Consider the following 18,569-nt stretch of genomic DNA (forward strand, 5'->3'; position numbering starts at 1 on the left):
TATTTCTCCCTTTAGGCTTTTTTATTTTCCATAAAAAAACTGAATCATACTCTATATAATGGGCATAAAGCAAAGAATTTCAGAGGATCAAAATCATATACCCTAGATAGTGCTGTTAATAACATTTTCAACAATGATGGTAATGTTCCATATCTATTATATGGCAGCAATCATATAGGATAAGGTAGCTCTAGAGCAGGGGCTAGCCCACGGCCTGTTTTTGTATGGCCAACAAGCTAATAATGTTTTTTTAAACATTTTTAAGGTATTGTAATAAATCATGAAGAAGAATATACAGCATAGACCATATCTGGCCTGTAAAGCTTCAGATAGTTACTCTTCAGTCAGTTTGCTGAGCCCTGCTTTAGCAGTGCGTTTATATTAGCGATGCCTGAAGAGGTAACAAGAAATCACTATATATTTGGAGATTAAGAAATGTATTCTAAATTTATGTTATAGCCCAGAGCTGTTTCCTGAACTCCAGCTTTAAGATATCCAGTGCCTAATTGACATCTCCACTTGAACATTGTTAGACATCTCAAACCCTATGTACCCGTAACTGAATTCCTGCTTTTCTTTTCTAATGTGCTCTGCCCACAGCTTATCCATTTAAATTTCAGTTGATAGTGACCTCGTCTTTCCAATTGTTCAGGCCACACATCAGGGTCATCCCTGACTCCTTTCTCTGACAACTCACATTCCATCTTTTGGGAAAAACTGTTGATTCTGTTTTCAAAATATCTCTAGAATCTGACCAATTTTTGCCACCTCCCTTGCTTCCACCCTCCTCTGAGCCACCTTTGTGTCTCATTTGGATTACTGAAATAGCCTTGTGACTAGTCTTCCTTCTTCTCTTTTCCTCTAAGTCTGTCCTCAGCACAACTGCCAGGGTGATCCTTTACAAACGTGACTCAGATCATGTCACTCCTCAACTTAGAAATTTTTCAGGGGTCCATTTGTATTCAGAATGAATGCCAGTGTCCTAACAGCTGCTTACAAGGTTATAAATGATCTGATCACATATACCTCTCCAGCCTCCTCTCTCACATTGTTTCTTTGGCTCATTCTGTTCCAGTTCCACTGACCTCTGTGCTGCCTTTTTTTTTTTTTTTTTTAAATTTTATTTTGAAATAAATTCAAAGTTATAGGAACAGTTGCAAAAACAATACAAACCCCATACACAGAACTCCAGCATACCCTGACCCGCCCTCCCCCTATACCCTGATCCACCAACTTTAACATGCTGTCACACCACCCTCCCTCCCTATCTATCATCCATCATCTGTTGCTCTGTCTTTTGAATATGTGAGAGCAAGCTGCACACATCTTTGAACAAACACTATAATTCACATATACAATTCCCATGAACAAGAACATTCTTTTATGTAATCCCATTAAGCGCAGCTAAGAAGTTCAAGAAATTCAACATTGATACAAAGCTTACATTCTATATTTCCTTTTTTTTTTTTTTTTTCTTATGTCGCATCTGTGCCCCTTTGAGCCTCCTGTCCTCCATCCTCAGATACCATCCAGGATCATCCTTGGCATTCAATTGTCCTCTATTTAGACTGTCGTTTTTTTTTTTTTTTCAATTGTGGAAACATAAGTACAGCTTAAATCTTCCCATTCCACCCCTTCCCTAGCATTCCATTAGTGGGATTAATCACATTTAGAATGTTGCAATGCTATTACCTTCCCACCATCCATTACTAAAAATTTCCCTTCACCTCAAACAGCAACCCTACACTCATTTCTTAACTCCCCATTGCCCCTTCCCCCACTTCTCATAACCCATACTCTACTTTTCGTCTCTGTGGTCATATTCTCTGATAATTTCCTTGTGTTTACTGTGGGGTTTAAATTTAACCTCTTAAATCCATAACAATCTTGTTTTTCTTTGACACCAACTTAACTTCAATAGGACACATAGACTATGTTCCTATACTCCTCCATTCCCCCACCTTTATATAGTTCTTGTCAAAAATAACATATTTTACATTGAGTCCAAAACCACTGATTTGTCATTAGAGCTTATGCATTTTATATCTTGTAGGAAGTAAATAGTGGAGTTACAAATCACAAATTATGACTTCTATTTGTATTCCATTGTGGTCAGAGAATGTGCTTTGAATATATTCAACTTTTTTTTTTTTAATTTATTGAGGCTTGTTTTATGTCCCAGCATATGGTCTATTCTGGAGAGAGATCTGTGATCATTAGAGAAAAATGTGTGTCCTGGTGATTTGGGATGTAAGGTTCTATATATGTCTGTTAAAATTCTCTATATCTCTCTCTCGTTTCTTTGTTTCTCTGTCGGTAGGGCTCCCTTTAGTATCTGAAGTAGGGCAGGTCTTTTATTGGCAAAATCTCTCAGCATTTGTTTGTCTGTGAAAAATTTAAGCTCTCCCTCAAATTTGAAGGAGAGTTTTGCTGGATAAAGTATTCTTGGTTGGAAATTTTTCTCTCTCAGAATTTTAAATATGTCATGCCACTGTCTTCTCGCCTCCATGGTGGCCGCTGAGTAGTCACTACTTAGTCTTATGTTGTTTCCTTTGTATGTGGTGAATTGTTTTTCTCTTGCTGCTTTCAGAACTTGCTCCTTCTCTTCAGTATTTGACAGTCTGATCAGAATATGTCTTGGAGTGGGTTTATTTGGATTTATTCTCTTTGGAGTCTGCTGGGCATGTATGCTTTGTGTATTTATATTGTGTAGAAGGTTTGGGAAGTTTTTCCCAACAATTTCTTTGAATACCCTTTCTAGACCTTTACCCTTCTCTTCTCCTTCTGGGACACCAATGAGTCTTAAATTTGGATGTTTTATTTTATCTATCATATCCCTGAGATCCATTTCGATTTTTTCGATTTTTTTCTCCATTCTTTCTTTTGTTCTTTCATTTTCTGTTCTGTGGTCCTCTAGGACACTGAGTTGTTGTTCAGCTTCCTCTAAGCTTGTTTTATGAGTATCCAGAGTCTTTTTAATTTGGCCAACAGTTTCTTTTATTTCCATAAGATCTTCTATTTTTTTATTTAATCTTGCAGTTTCTTCTTTATGCTCTTCTAGGGTCTTCTTTATGTCCTTTATATCCTGTGCCATGCTCTTCTTCATGTCCTTTATATCCTGTACCATGCTGTCGTTCTTTGATTGTAGTTCTTTGATTAGTTGTGCCAAGTACTGTGTCTTCTCTGATCTTTTGATTTGGGTGTTTGGGATTGGGTTCTCCATATCGTCTGGTTTTATCATATGCTTTAAGATTTTCTGTTGTTTTTGGCTTCTGGCATTTGCTTTGCTTGATAGGGTTCTTTCAAGTTATAAAAAATACCAATCTAATTTTTCAGATCTACAACTTGGTGGTGTACACTTTCTCTAACTAACCAGCAGATGGTGTCTGTGAGTCTCCTATTCCCCTCAACTCAGTTCTCCTCAACTTTATCTTTGTGGTGTGTGGGGAAATGATTCTTGTCAGGTTCAATAGGTGCACTCTGTTTGGGTGTGTTGTTGGTGCTGTCTGCCCTGAATGTGGGGCGTGTGTCTGGCTGGTTAGGGAGGCAGGGCAGCTTTAATAATCAAACCTCCCAGGTGTTCCCGGAGATTCAAGGCTGTTGCAAGAGTTTAAGCCTTCATTTCAGTTTTGTCACAGATTGTCTCTGCCACTGACCCACAAGTCCCCAGCATTGACGTAGAGTCCCTGGGTTTTCCAGGCAGGCCCTGCTTCTCAGCTGTGATCTTCCAGGACCTCTGCTGAGGAAAGGCTGTGCTGCGTCACAAGTGCACACCATCCCTCAAGGGAAAGCCCCAGGCCGCCCGGGCCGTGCAGGGGCCGCTCCCAGCCTGATGCAAAGATGGCTGAATGGGGTGCCTCAACCTACCCCCTTTGCACAGCTCCGCCTTCCCAGCTCCGGGACAACTAGCTGTGGTGGTGCAACCCAAGGCCCACTGTCCCACAGCCGATATTGTGGCATGTACGCGGTACTGTGGGATACATTCCCCGGCACACTGGGTTTCCTGGCACGGCTCTGGACTGTTTGTCTGGCCCCAAGCAGGAGTGTCCCCAGCCTACCAGGGAGCTGGCTGCAAGCAGTGCAGTTTCTTTCTCCTTTTGGCTCTCCCCTCTGCCCCCCAGTCCCTGAGGGAATCAGCAGTGGTCTGTCCTCCACGCCAGACACCTAGAGGTTGGCACAGCCTGCTCCTGCAGTGCTTCACTGCGCAGTTCTCACTGTCGTAACTGCAGCTGCGCCTCGGTTTTTTTTTTTAATTTTTTTAAAAAGAACTAGTCTGTCTCCAAATGCCAACCCCCGGTTTCCCCACACCGCAGCGAAGCCACGGGACTTTCAGCTGGCTTACTCACTCGTTTCAGAATGCAGACTCCCGGTTTCACCAGGTGCATGGTCCCTGTGGTTTTAGCAGATCTTGTCCAGCTGGTGCATTGCTGGAACTGGTGTTGTAGGTCACTTTCTGGTTTTTATCTAGTATTTTTCACGGAGGTGTTTTTTTGCCCTGTCTCACCTAGCCACCATCTTAGGTTCTCTGTGCTGCCTTTTGAATATGCCAGCATACTTCTGTCTTAGGGTTTTTGTACTGGTTGTTTCTTTTGCCCAAGTGTAGCCATGTGGCCCTGGTCTTTTATTGATAGGAAGGTTTTTGATGACTGATTGGATCTCTTGTGATTGGTTTGTTGAGGTCTTCTATTTCTTTTTGAGTCAGTATGGGCTCTTCATGTGTTTCTAGGAAATTGTCCATTTCCTCTAAGTTGTCTAGTTTGTTGGCATACAGTTGTTTATAGTATCCTCTTATCATTTTTTTTTTTTATTTCTTCAGGGTCCATGGTAATGTCCCCCCTCTCATTTCTGATTTTGTTTATTTGCATCTTCTCTCTTTTTGACTTTTTCAGTCTAGCTAAGGATTTGTCAATCTTGATCTTCTTAAAGAACCAACTCTTGGTTTTATTGATTATTTTTTTTTTGTTTTCTAGTTCATTTATTTCTGCTTTAATCTTTGTTATTTCTTTTATTCTTCTTGCTTTAGGGTTAGTTTGCTGTTCTTTCTCTAGCTTTTTCAGTTGTTCAGTTAGGTCTTTGGTTTTAGCTCTTTCTTTCTTTTTAATGTATAGTTTAGAGCTATAAATTTCCCTCTCAGCACTGCCTTTCCTGCATCACTTAGGTTTTGATACATTGTGTTCTCATTTTCATTCATCTCCAAAGAATTACTGATTTCTCTTGCAATTTCTTCTTTGACCCACTGATTGTTTAAGAGTGTGTTGTTTAACTCCATATATTTGTGAAAGTTTCAGGTTTTTTGCGTGGTTATTGATTTCTGTCTTCATTTCGTTATGGTCAGAGAAAGCCGTTTGAATAATTTCAGTCTCTTTTAACTTACTGAGACCTGTTTTGTGCCCCAACATATGATATAGTCTGGAGAATGTTCCATAAGTACTAGAGAAGAATGTATATCCTAGTGTTTCGGGATGCTGTGATCTATATATGTCTATTAAGTCTAAGTCATTTATCACATTGTTTAGGTTCTCTATTATCTTTATTGGTCTCTGTCTGGTTGCTCTATCTATAGAATAGAGTTGTGTATTGAAGTCTCCCACTGTTACTGTAGAGACATCTATTGCGCCCTTCAGTTTTGCTAATGTTTGCCTCGTGAACTTTGGAGCTCCTTAGTTGGATTCATAAGCATTTATGATTGCTATTTCATATTTTATTAATATGTCCCTTTTATTAATATATAGCTTCCTATTTTTTTATATATTCATTTTATTGAGATATATTCACATACCATGCAGTCATACAAAACAAATTGTACATTCGATTGTTCACAGTACCATTACATAGTTGTACATTCATCACCAAAATCAATCCCTGACACCTTCATTACCACACACAAAAATAACAAGAATAATAATTAAAGTGAAAAAGAGCAATTAAAGTAAAAAAGAACACTGGGTGCCTTTGTTTGTTTGTTTGTTTGTTTCCTTCCCCTATTTTTCTACTCACCCATCCATAGACTAGACAAAGGGGAGTGTGGTCCTTATGGCTTCCCCAATCCCATTGTCACCCCTCATAAGTGACATTTTTATACAATTGTCTTCGAGATTCATGGGTTCTGGGTTGTAGTTTGATAGTTTCAGGTATTTACTGTATATAGCTTCCTTCTTTGTTATAAATTAAATGTAACTATTTATGTAATATAGAATTAAAAATCCCACCTAGAAGTTGGGATATAAGGGTCAGCACTATGACAATAAATTTAGCGATTACATCCTCACCTGTCCTCTCCTTTCTGTCACTCATTTCTAATTGGAGTTGGAGGAAAGGGTTGTGAAAAGTGTAATTTTGTTGGAAATATGGAAGACACTGAGCTTAGATCATATGAAAGGAATTAAAATAGGTGGCTGAATGAGAGTCTAGGTGAGAGAAAGCAAATAGTCAATCTGTACTAGTTAATGTCCCAAAAATGAGAGGTTATGAAGAAATTAAAATTGAAATCATTATACTGATTCTTTTTAAAAATTATTTTAATAGAATTTTGAGGGAAAACAAGCTTCAGACATAGAATTTGGGGCTAGGATAAAAGGTATTAGAACCAGGTACAACAAGGAAAAAATAGAATAAGAGTATGTTGTGTATGTGTGCATAAATGATCAGATGAAAATATCTAGAAATCGGAGGGATCAGCATATCCTAGGTATCGGATTAGAGAGGCTAATCTTGAAGGAATATGGTCAGTTAGTTGAGTAAAAATGTTGAAATGAAACCAAATGTCTTATTACAAAGAACACAAATAATGGTAGAAAGGAAGAAGAGAGGGCTTATGTTTATGAAATATGATCAAGGTAATCTTACTCCTGCCTAGCATCTCATGAAAATTCATCTATACGATTATTGATTAAGGGATTATGCCTTGCTCAAATAAGATAGTGTTCTTTTAACACTACGTAATAAGTTACCTGGTTTTATATTTTAGTAATTACTCCTTAAGACATTTCTTTATCTCTTAAAATATTTTATTAGGGATTGTGCATTCATGATGGTACCTGGAAGTCAGCAGTTTATGGTTTTGCAGAGTCAGAGTAATTGAGAAAACTACGAAAAGAAGCAAACCTGAAGCCTGTTCCATTCATTGGTCCAAAATTGAAAAGAAGGTATATAAAACTCAAAATCTATTATTTAATTTATCTAGTCTAAGTATTTTGATGTTGGGCTGGCTATTAATAAAGAATGCTACTTAGAAAAGCCTGGAGACTGTTTTGTGGTAATTAAGTTCAGTTTCCAAAGACAAATAAAATATAATTGATACATTATCCTAAACTTAAGTGCTTCAAAGATGATTGTGGGAAGATAGCAAAGTAGGAAGCTTCAGAAATCAGTGTCTCCATCAAAACAACTATTGAACTGCAGGAACTATCTAAATCAACTGTTTTGAAATCTGGAGTCTAATGAATACTGTGCAGCATCCAGGAAAGAGCTGAAAGAAGAGGCTGGTAAATTTTGGTAAATACTGGTGAATTCGGTCCTCTGTCTAGCAGCTACCATCTGTTGTCCCCCAGCCACTTTGCAGGCAGCAGCGGGCACTTGTGTAGCTTGCTAATGCCAGCATAGGCTAGAAAGACCTAGTCCTGCAAAATCCAGGAGTATGTTGTGTCTGATCACTCACTGATTATATCACTGTGGGGCCAGCTCCAAGGACAACCATAGTTCCAACCACCTTCAGGCAAAAGCATCAGAGGAATCATAAAAGAGGCTCTGTGTGTGTGTGTGTGTGTGTGTGTGTGTGTGTGTGTGTGTGTGAGTGAATTTCTTCTTCTTCTTTTCTCTTTCCATTCCCTGTTTTGGAAGCAAAAAATAGTTTAAAAAACTCACAGATTGACAGCTCCAGGTCTCAACATCAACCACGACCACCCTTAGTACTCCCCCACAGGTGTGAGAGAGAACTAGAGTTCCAGAGTTAGAACAACATAAGTCTCAAAATGGCCAGTTCTCAACAAAAAATTACAAAACACATTAGGAAACAGGAAGGTATGGCCCATTCAGAAGAAAAAATTTGTCAGAAACCATCCCTGAGGAATCTCATACTTTGGTACTATCAATCAAAGACTTTAAATCAATTGTCTTAAATTTGTTCATTGAGCAAAAGAAATTGATAAACAAAGAATAAAAAGAAACTAGGAAAATCTTTTTTGAAAAAAAAATTAAGAAATGGAAAACTTGAAAGGAACCAAACAAATTTTGGAGCTGTAAAGTACAGTACTTGAAATGAAAAGCGCATTAAATGGATTCAACTATAGATGTGAACAGGCAGAAGAAAGGGTCTCTGACCTTGAAGACAGGACAATTGAAATTATCCAATTTAAGGAGCATAAAGAAAAAATAATGAAGAAAAATCAACAGAACCTGTGGGACACCAGCAAGTATACCAACACACTCATCATTGGAGTCCCAGAAGGACAGGAATGAGAAAAAGGAGCAGAAAAAGCATTTGAAGAACTAATGGTTAAAACTTCCCAAATATGATGAAAGACATGAATATTTATATCCAGGAAGGTCAATGAACTCCAAGCAGGATAGACTTAAAAGAGAGCTACAAAAACACAGTGTGGTGAAATTGTCAAAATCCAAAGAAAAAGAGGATTTTGAAGCAGCAAGTGAAAAGCTACTTCTCACATTTAAGGGAACCCCAATAAGATTAACAGTGGATTCTTATCAGAAACCATGGAGGCCAGAAGATAATGGGATGACATATTTAAGGTCCTTGAAGAAAAAAAAAAAAAATTGAACCAAGAATTTTACATCTGGCAAAATTATCTTCCAAATAAGAGGGAGAAATTAAAACATTTACAGATAAAAGCTGAAAGAGTTTATTATCAGAAAACCTGCCCTGTAAGAAATCCTAAAGGGAGTCCTTCAGGCTGAAATAAAAGGACACTAGACAGTAACTCAAAGCTGTAGGAAGAAATCACATTGGTAAAAGCAACTACGGAGGGAAATATAAAATCCTGTACATTTTGGTTTTTAACTGTTTTTCCCCCTATGTTATTTAACATGCAAGTGTGTAAAATAACATTTTAAATCTGTTATTGTGCATACAGTGTATAAAGGTAAAATCTGAGACAATAATAATATAAAGGGGAAGGGATAGAGATATATAGGAGAGGTTGAATACTATTGAAACTAGGGTAATTGGTCAAACAAGGTTGTCATTAGTTTAAGATGTTTGTGGCAATTAAAAAGGTAACCACTAAGAAAATATCTAAAAAGTAATAGAATGAAGGGGGAAAAAACACGTGATCATCTCAATTGATAAAGAAAAGCCATTTGATAAAATACATCTTTTCATTATAAAAACACTCAGAAAACTTGGGATAGTAGTAACTTTCTTAACCTTTCTTAACAAGATAATGGGCGTTTATGAAAAACCTACAGCAGATATCATACTCAGTGGTGAAAGAATGAAAGCTTTCCCCCTGAGATCAGGAACAAGTCAAGGATACCCATTATCACCACTGTTATTCAACATTTTACCAAAAGGTCTAATTAGAGCAATTGATCAAAAAAAGAAAAGGCATCCACATTAGAAACACAGAAGTCAGATAGTCAGAAGAAGTCAGGACAGAAGTTACTCCTATTCAAAGATGACATGATTCTATATATGGAAAATCCCATAGAATCCACAACAAAGTACTAGAACTAATAAATGAATTCAGCAGAGTTGCAGGAAATAAGATAAAATATCCAGAAGTCAGTTGAGTTTCTATATATCAGTAATAAACAATCTGAAAAGGAAATCAAAGGTAATTAAATGTATAGTACCACCTAAAGGAATAAAATACCTAGGAATAAATTTAACCTAGGCAGTGAAAGACTTCCCTGAAAACTACACAACATTGCTGAAAGAAATTAAAGAAGACCTAAATAAAAAGGAATCCCATGTTCATAGATTGGAGGAAGACTTAATGATATTAAGATGTTAGGACTGCCTGAAATAATTTACAGATATAATGCAATCCTCATCAAAATTCCAGCAGCTTTTTTTGCATAAATGGAAAAACTGGCCTCAAATTTATATGGAATTGCAAGGGACCCTGAATAGTCAAAACTGTCTTGAAAAAGAAATAGAAAGTTGGGGGACTCACACTTCATTATTTTAAAACATTCTACAAGGTACAATAATTAAAACAGTGTGGTACTGGCAAAAGGATAGATATATAGACCAATGTAATAGAATTGAGTGTCCAGAGATATATCCACATGTCTATGACCAAAAATTGATTTTTTCACAAGGGTGCTAGCCAACTTTGTTCAATGGGGAAAGAATAGTCACTTCATCTAATGGTGCTGTAACAACTGGATCTCCATATGCAAAAGAATGATTGTGGACCCCAATCTCAGATGAATCAATGACCAAAATATAAGAACCAATATGATAAAACTTTTACAAAAAAACAGGGAAGTTATCTTCAGGACTTTGTATTAGGCAATGATTCTTAGATTTTATATCAAATGCACAAGCAACAAAAGAAAAAAGTAAATGGATTCCTTCAAGATTAAAAACTTCTGTGCATCAAAGGACATTATCAAAAAAGTGAAAGACAGCCTCCAGAATGAGAGAAAATATTTGAAAACTACATAATCTGATAAGGGTTTAATATCCGGAATACATAAAGAACTCCTACAACTGAATAGCAAAAAGACAACCCAAGTATATGACTAGACATTTCTCCAAATAAGATATTCACATGATCAATAAGTGTATGGAAACATGCTCAACTTCATTAACCATTAAAGAAATTCAAATTAAAACTACAATGAGATATTACTTCACACCCACTATGATGGCTATTATTTAAAAAACAAAATAAGTGTTGGCAAGGAATTGGAAAAATAGGAGCCCTCATACATTGTTGGTGGGTATGTAAAATGTTGCAGCTGTGGAAAACAGTTTGGTAGTTTCTAAGAAATGTAAACATATAATTACCATATGACTAGCAATCCCCTTCTTAGGTATATACCCAAAAGAATTGAAAGCAGGGACTTCAACAGATATTTGTACAACTAAGTTCATTGCAGTGTTACTCAATAGCCAAAAGGAAGAAGCAACCTGCATGTCCATCAACAGATGAATGGATAAATAAAATGTGGTACATCCATACAATGGAATATTATTCAGCCATAAAAAGAAATGAAGTGCTGGTACATGCTGAAACATGGATGAACCTTGAGGTCATCATGTTGTGTGAAATAAACTAGACACAAAAGAGCAGATATTGTATGATTTCTCTTATGTGAAATATTTAGAATAAGCAAATTCATAGAGACAAAAAGCAGAATAGTGGTTATCAGGTGTTGGTAATGAGTATAAATTTTGTTTTGGGATGATGAAAATAGTGTGGAAATAGAAAGTAGTGAATGTTACATAGTTTGTCAATGTATTTAATGTTAAATGTCCACTTAAAATGGTTAAAATGATTTTTATATTTATTTTACCACACAAAAATTAAAAAAAAATAAATGTACAATGGCAAAATAATGTAAGTACTTCATGTATCATAACACATCTGGATGCTGGAAAATTTTCTTTTATGATGTCTTCACTATCAGTGTGAAAAATCTTGATTAAATGTCATGCATTAAAATCCACCATTTTAAAGTGTGATGATACTGTGCCGGTTAGAATGTATTATGTCCCCCAAATGCCATTATCTTTGATGTAATCTTGTGTGGGCAGACCTATCAGTGTTAATTAGATTGTAATTCTTTGAGTGTTTCCATGGAATGTGCCCCACCCAACTGTGGGTGATAACTCTGATGAGATATTCCCATGGAGGTGTGGCCTCACCCGTTTAGGGTGAGCCTTGATCAGTGGAGCCATATAAATGGGCTGACAAACAGAAGGAACTCAGTGGAGCTGCAGCTGAGAGTGACATCTTGAAGAGAAGCTACAGCCAAGAGGGACACTTTGAAGAACGCACTGGAACTGAGAGGAGCTTCAGCTTACAGAGACATTTTAGAGATGGCCTTTGAAAGCCGACTTTTGCTCTGGAGAAGCTAAGAGAGGACAAACGCCCCAAGAGCAACTGAGAATGACATTTTGGAGAGCAGCTGAAGCCTAGAGAGGAACGTCCTGGGAGAAAGCCATTTTGAAACCAGAACTCTGGAGCAGACACCAGCCATGTGCCTTCCCAGCTAACAGAGGTTTTCCGGACACTATTGGCCATCCTCCAGTGAAGGTACCCAATTGTTGATGTGTTACTTTGGACATTTTATGGCCTTAAGACTGTAACTGTGTAACCAAATAAATCCCCCTTTTATAAAAGCCAGTCTATTTCTGGTGTTTTGCATTGAGGCAGTATTAGCAAACTAGAACAGATACAATGTAAATTAATTATCTCCTTAATAGCATTTTTATATGAGAACTATGAAATTAATGTGGTTTTTTTTTTCATTGTCTATAGAAATTGGTGAGGTAAAACACAAACTATTGGTTGGGTGCCCATAATGTGAAGAATACAACTCTGTTCTACTTGACACTTGTTTTAGTATAATTATAGAGAACAAAGGAAGAATACTGAAATAATTTTTAGTTAGGAGCAGATCTGCCATATTCATTGTTATTGCCTCAAGAAAAGTTACTAAAAAAATATCCAAAAATTTACTAGCTGAAGTTGTAGTCAGTATAACTGGAAAATACAAAATATTCCTGGGTTTGTCTTGTAGGTGGCCAATTTCTTACTGTAGAGAACTCAACACATATACCATTCCTTTCTTGGGAGCTGATGTATCTGTTGTGAAACGAACTCAGCGCTACTTGCATGAAAATTTAGAGGAGTCACCAGTAAGTATATATGATTTATGTATTTATGAAGAATGCTGTATGATTATTACAGTTCTTTTCTCTGTTTAATATAGGATTTTTATGTTATAAAGCAAAAGAAAAGAGAGCCAAATAATGCGTGTTTCAGTTTCTAGAAATTTAGGAAGCTCCAGGGTAAAGTATTTTTCATTTTATAGGGGTTTAATAGTCTCACCCCATGATTCAAATTTGGCCTACTGAATACCTTTTTAATGTAAGGCAGCAACAGTAAATTCAATGTACTCTCTGCCCTGTTCAGAGTTTATAGCTGCTAGAAAAGTTGGATTCTTTGTGGAGCTATCTGGGATCCTCTTTCTTTTCTTAACTCTGAAATACTATCCTGCACCTTTTGGTTAGAGAAGTAATGACTCCCACTGCTGAGGCTTCAAGAGGAAACTGTATCTCAAGGTAAAAGGTGGAGGGTATTTTCTCATAGGAGAAATTTTAAGTGAAGTGTCTGTTGTTTACACTGTATTGCTAATTTTGGTGTATTAAGGATTATATAGACATTCATGTTTAAATAGGGGAAGCTAATTACCATTTGTAACAATTTTCTTTAAAAAATATATGCTCCCAATATTTGGTTGCTGAACAGGTTTTCAGAACATAACGCGTTCATAGCTTGGCAGCTGCTTTTATTTCATAATTATGACTGAAAAGTAAATTATAATTTGCTAACATTCTTGTATTACTTGGTCTAAAATGTAGGGAGTAACATTCTAACTTTATATTCTTAACCTAGGTTCAATATGCTGCTTATCTCAATCTGGGAGGCATCACCTCTGTTATTAAGCTGATGTTTGCAGGACTTTTCTTTTTGTTGTTGGGGAAGTTTAGCACTGGAAGGCAACTTCTCATAAAAGTAAGTCATATTTTATGAAATTATATCTTTGTATGTATTTTCCATGATTAAGAAAAATGACTGAGGCTTTTTGTTTTGTTTTGTTGTTTCCTTTTAGTTCCCATGGCTCTTCTCCTTTGGTTATTTTTCAAAACAAGGCCCAACGCAAAAACAGGTAATCTTTTCTTTTGTATCCAGGTCTCTAAAATACTTTTCTTTTTTTTGCTTTTATTCATATTTAGTACAGTGACAATAACAGGTAAGACTTGATGACACTTAACATGTTTCAGACACTCTTTTAAGCACCTTATATAAATTAGATCATTCAATCTTCTCGAACATCCCTTGATGTGGTATTATCTCCATTTTACAGGTGAGGAAAGTGAGGCACAGGAAGACTGAGAAACTTGCCAAGGTCCTAGAGATAGTAAATGGCAAAGCTGGAATAAGAACACAGCTTTCTGGTTCCAGAAACTATATTTTCTCTGCTTCATAAATATTCTAAAATATTTTTACTCCATTTTTCCTCTCAGTTTTCTCTTCCTTTTTCCCTCTCCCGACTTGCACTTCCTCTTCCACATAGCCTAGATCCCCATAATAGATAAATTTTATTGCTATCTCTCTAGTATTGTCAACAGTATGACTTCCTTCTTTCCCACTATTTGGCTTACAGATCCCAGCCCTGGATCAGGTCTTGGATTATTTAGCCTTCATGTCCTGTATACCTGGCAACCAAGCTCTGCTGGGGAAACATCCCACTGCTGAGTAGATGGTACCACCCCATATTCATGTTTTCTTGTTTGAGTGGAGGTTTTAGCATCACTTACTAATCCTTTTACTTTCAATTAGCCATCTTACCATCTCCTTTCAGTGTTTTTTTTTTCAAAATCTATCCAAACTCAACTCTTTTTTCCTTATCTGCAAGTGACCACAACTCCTACTTGAGTAAAAGAATTGAGAACATCCTTTTTGTATCCCCATCAAATTCCTTTCCTTAGACCTGTCATTGCTCCCATCTTCCCCTTTTTTTCTCTTCTCTCAGAGAGGTATTGTCTTCTTTGAGACTAATCCTATTGTCTGTGCTCTTTAAAAAGCAAGTATTTATTGTGTTGCAGGTGCTAGGCTAAGTGCTTTGAAAAAATTATCACATTTAGTCCAATAACCATAGAGGTAAAGGTATTAATGTTACTGACTTTTTACAGTTGAGGAAATAAACACTGAGAGAGGTTGTTGCTTGTCTAGCTAGGATCACATAGCTAGAACGTGGTGGATCCTAGATTCAAACTCGCCTGGGTCTTAACCATAAATGCAGCTTTTGATTAGATTCTCTTCTGACTTCATCAGTCATTTCTTTTCTCTCTTACAGATTCTACCTTCACCACTCTTTATATGTTTTTTCATTTCATCCCATCAGTCTATCTTTCCCAACCTGAAAAAGAGCCTTTCATTCCTTCCTTCATCCTACATTGTCCATTGCTAAAGTCACCATTGACCTTACAATTGCTAAATGCATTGAATAGTTTTTAAGTTCTTATTTAGTCTCTGTTAACTTTGATATCATTCTCCTCCTTGAAATTCTTATATTGGCTTCTGAGATAATTGCTTTTCCAGGTTTCCTTTATGAGTTCCTTCTCTGCCTTTGCTGTGACTATATATCCTCATCTTTCTATTCCTTAAGTATTGATCATCTGTGGGGCCCATCCTTGGCCAATTTTTTGTTCACTCTTCCTAAGTTATCTCAGCAGTGGTCTTAACAGGGACATTTATGTCTCCAGATTTACATGTCCACCTGTTTTTGTTTTTTTTTTTATATTAAATTAAAATGTTTTTTATTCTAATAAAAAGGAGATTTAATGAAGTTGACAAACTGACTATATCACTGAAAACATTCCAAAGTTTTATGGTAGGGTGGGACATTTGTACTGTGCAGCATGAGCAATTCTATCCAGATTTAGTGCTACATTAAAAGGAAACTATGGAAAAAAGATTAACAAGTTCACAAAAGATTGGTTACTTGCAACCCTATTTGTTATTTCCAGTTATCACTAGCTCTTAGAAAAGAGAACTAATATACTTTAATAGGTCCTACAGACTTTGACCAACCAAAGTAGCACAAGGAGATCTAAAAGTTACAGAGTACAAATGTATAGCTAAGCTATGCCTGCTTTACGGTCACTAAACCTTTCTTTCAAGATGTCCACCTGTTTTATTAGGCATATTGACCTGTTTCCCACAAGTACTTCAAACTCATCTTGTCAAAATCCAAATTTTTTTTCCCCATACCCTCTTCTTCCTTTTTATATTTCCAATCTCACTTGCTGGCACTATCATCTGCTCATCCAGAAAACTAGGCACATTCTAGATTTTTCTCCAAACCTATCACAACTGCCTTGTTTCAGGCCCTCCCTTATCTCATGGCTGAACTTTTCACACCCTTCCTACAGGTTTCTTTCCAATCATCTTCCCAGTGCTGTCTGAGAGATCACTTAAAACACAAATCTGACTTAAGTAATTGCTTTTTTTTTTTTTAATTAGAGAAGTTATGGGTTTATAGAACAATTATGCATAAAATACAGGATTCTGATATACCACCCTATTATTAACAACTTGCATTGGCATTGTACATTTTATACAATTGATGAGAACTCATTTGAATAATTGTACTATTAATTGTGGTTCATAGTTTAACTTAGGATTCACTGTTGGTGATGTGTAGTTCAGCGGAATTTTTTTCCTAATTTTTATTCTGTTACTATGTATACAATCTTACATTTCCTCTTTGAACCACATTCAAATATATAATTCAGTGCTGTTAATTACATTCACAGTGTTATGCTGCCACCACTAGCAGCCATTACCAAAACTTTTACGTCATTCCAAATAGGAAGAACCCTGTACGTTTTAAGTCTTAATTCCCTATTCTCTACCCACTTACTTCCTGTCCCTGGTAACCTATTTTCTAAGTGCTGACTTTGTGAGTTTGCTTACTGTAATTATTTCCTATCAGTGAGATCCACTTATTGCTTGATAGACACTTGGGTTGCTTCCATGTTTGGCAAGTATGAATAATGCCTCTATTAACATTGATGTGCAAATATGCGTTTGAGTCCTTGCTTTCAGTTCTTTTGGGTATATACCTAGAAGTGGGATTGCTGGGGAACTGCCAAACTGTCTTCCACAGTGGCAGCGCCATTTTATATTCCCACCAGCCATGAATGAGTGTTCTTATTTCTCCATGAACTCTTTAAAATTTTAATTTTCCATTTTTTAATAGTACTCATTCTACTGAGGCTGAAATGGTATTTTGTTGTGGTTTTGCTTTGCATTATTTCCCTAAAGGCTAATGATGTTGAGCATCTTTTCATGTGCTTTTTGACCATTTTTGTATCTTCTTTGGAGATAGGTTTATTCAAGTCTTTTACCTATTTATTAATTGGGTTGTTTGTCTTTTTGTTGTTGAGTTGAAGGTTTTCATTACATAGTCTAAATATTAAACCCTGTTGTATATGTGGTTTATGAATATTTTCTCCTATTACGAAAGTTGTCATTTTACTTTCATGATAAAGTCCTTTGAGTCACAACGATTTTTAATTTTGTTGAGGTTCCATTTATCTGTTTTTTCCTATTTGTTACTTGTGGGTTGGATGTAAAGTCTAAGAAACCATTTCCTACCACAGAGTCCTGAAGATGTTTCCCTACATTTTCTTCTAGGAGTTTGATAGTTCTGGCTCTTATATATATAGGTGTTTGTCCATTTTGAGATGATGTGTATGGTGTTGGGTAGGGGTCCACCTTCATTTTTTGCAAATGGATATCCAGTTTTCCCAGCACCATTTGTTAAAGCTGCTATTCTTTTTGAATATAGTGATGTTTGCTCCCTTGGTAAAAATCATTTGGCCGTCAATGTCCAGGGAAGACGGCAGAGTAGGGAGCTCCAGGACTCAGTCCTTCTACAAAAACAACTGTTAGACAGTCAGGAACTGTCTGAAACAACTATTTTGAAACTCCAGAAGCTAGAAAAACACTGTGCAGCATCCAGGGAAGAGCAGGAGGAAGAGGCAGATAAATTTTGGTAAAAAACTGTAAATTGCTTTCCACGCGATGACTATTGGCACACATCCCCCACTCTTGTGGCAGGCCACCATGGGGTTCAGTCCCTGGCTAGCTGCTGGTGACAGAAAGGGACATAAAAATTCTCTTCCCCAAGAATTGGGGTGGGCATGGCCAATCGCTAATCAAGGCTTTTGAATGGTGCATTCAGATTGTGAGGTCCTGGCTCTGAGGGCAGCTGTTGTTTCACCCTGCCCTGGACAAAGGCTGCAGCAGCCATTGATTGAACCCTTCCCAGACAGGGGTGGAGGCAGTGGAGATTTAAAGATGCAGCACTTCTTTAGGGCTGCAGGGGACAGTTAGCTGAAGGGCTGCATTTGCTGGGCAGGCCAGGAAAGCTCAGCTTAGGGGAGCCATCAGGGAAGCTTTTGGAGCCCTTTCTGATCCCCTTCTCAGAGCACTTTGGAGCTGGTCTGCACCCTCTTTGTGGGTCCTACCCTGTTTTGACTGGGAAAAACTGACTTGGCAAAGTCCTCTCTGTCATGCCCCACCCGTCTCAGAATTTGCTGTTCAGGCAAAAGCGTGAGACAATGAAAGGAGTGTAAAAAACTATAGAGGCAGACAGTCTGGGACAGAGGCCTGTCAGCATTGAACACCTGGGAGAGGGAAGTCTGTCTCCTGTGAGAATAGACAGGGAATAACCAGACTCCTGTAAACAGGGGAACTCCAAAGCAACTAATAAGCAAAAGCCCAGGACAAGACGGAGGTTCGGAAAGACAGGGAAAACCATGCACACTGCATTTGTCTTGGCCAGACCTTCCTGATAGA

At 37.2% G+C, this 18,569-nt stretch overlaps 1 protein-coding gene across 1 annotated transcript in view; it reads left to right on the forward strand.

Annotated features, from left to right (window-relative positions):
- Positions 1-18,569, forward strand: part of SCCPDH (saccharopine dehydrogenase (putative)) — a 74,560-nt gene that overhangs the window by 13,810 nt on the left and 42,181 nt on the right. Inside the window, exons 6-9 of the mRNA XM_037822666.1 lie at positions 7,015-7,145; positions 12,715-12,832; positions 13,593-13,712; positions 13,810-13,866. Of these exons, the coding sequence (XP_037678594.1) occupies positions 7,015-7,077 (63 nt within the window). The 3' untranslated portion in view covers positions 7,078-7,145; positions 12,715-12,832; positions 13,593-13,712; positions 13,810-13,866. The remainder of the gene's footprint in view (positions 1-7,014; positions 7,146-12,714; positions 12,833-13,592; positions 13,713-13,809; positions 13,867-18,569) is intronic.

This window comes from Choloepus didactylus, chromosome 2 (assembly GCF_015220235.1).
Source record: "Choloepus didactylus isolate mChoDid1 chromosome 2, mChoDid1.pri, whole genome shotgun sequence".
In the NCBI taxonomy this organism is placed as follows: domain Eukaryota; kingdom Metazoa; phylum Chordata; class Mammalia; order Pilosa; family Megalonychidae; genus Choloepus; species Choloepus didactylus.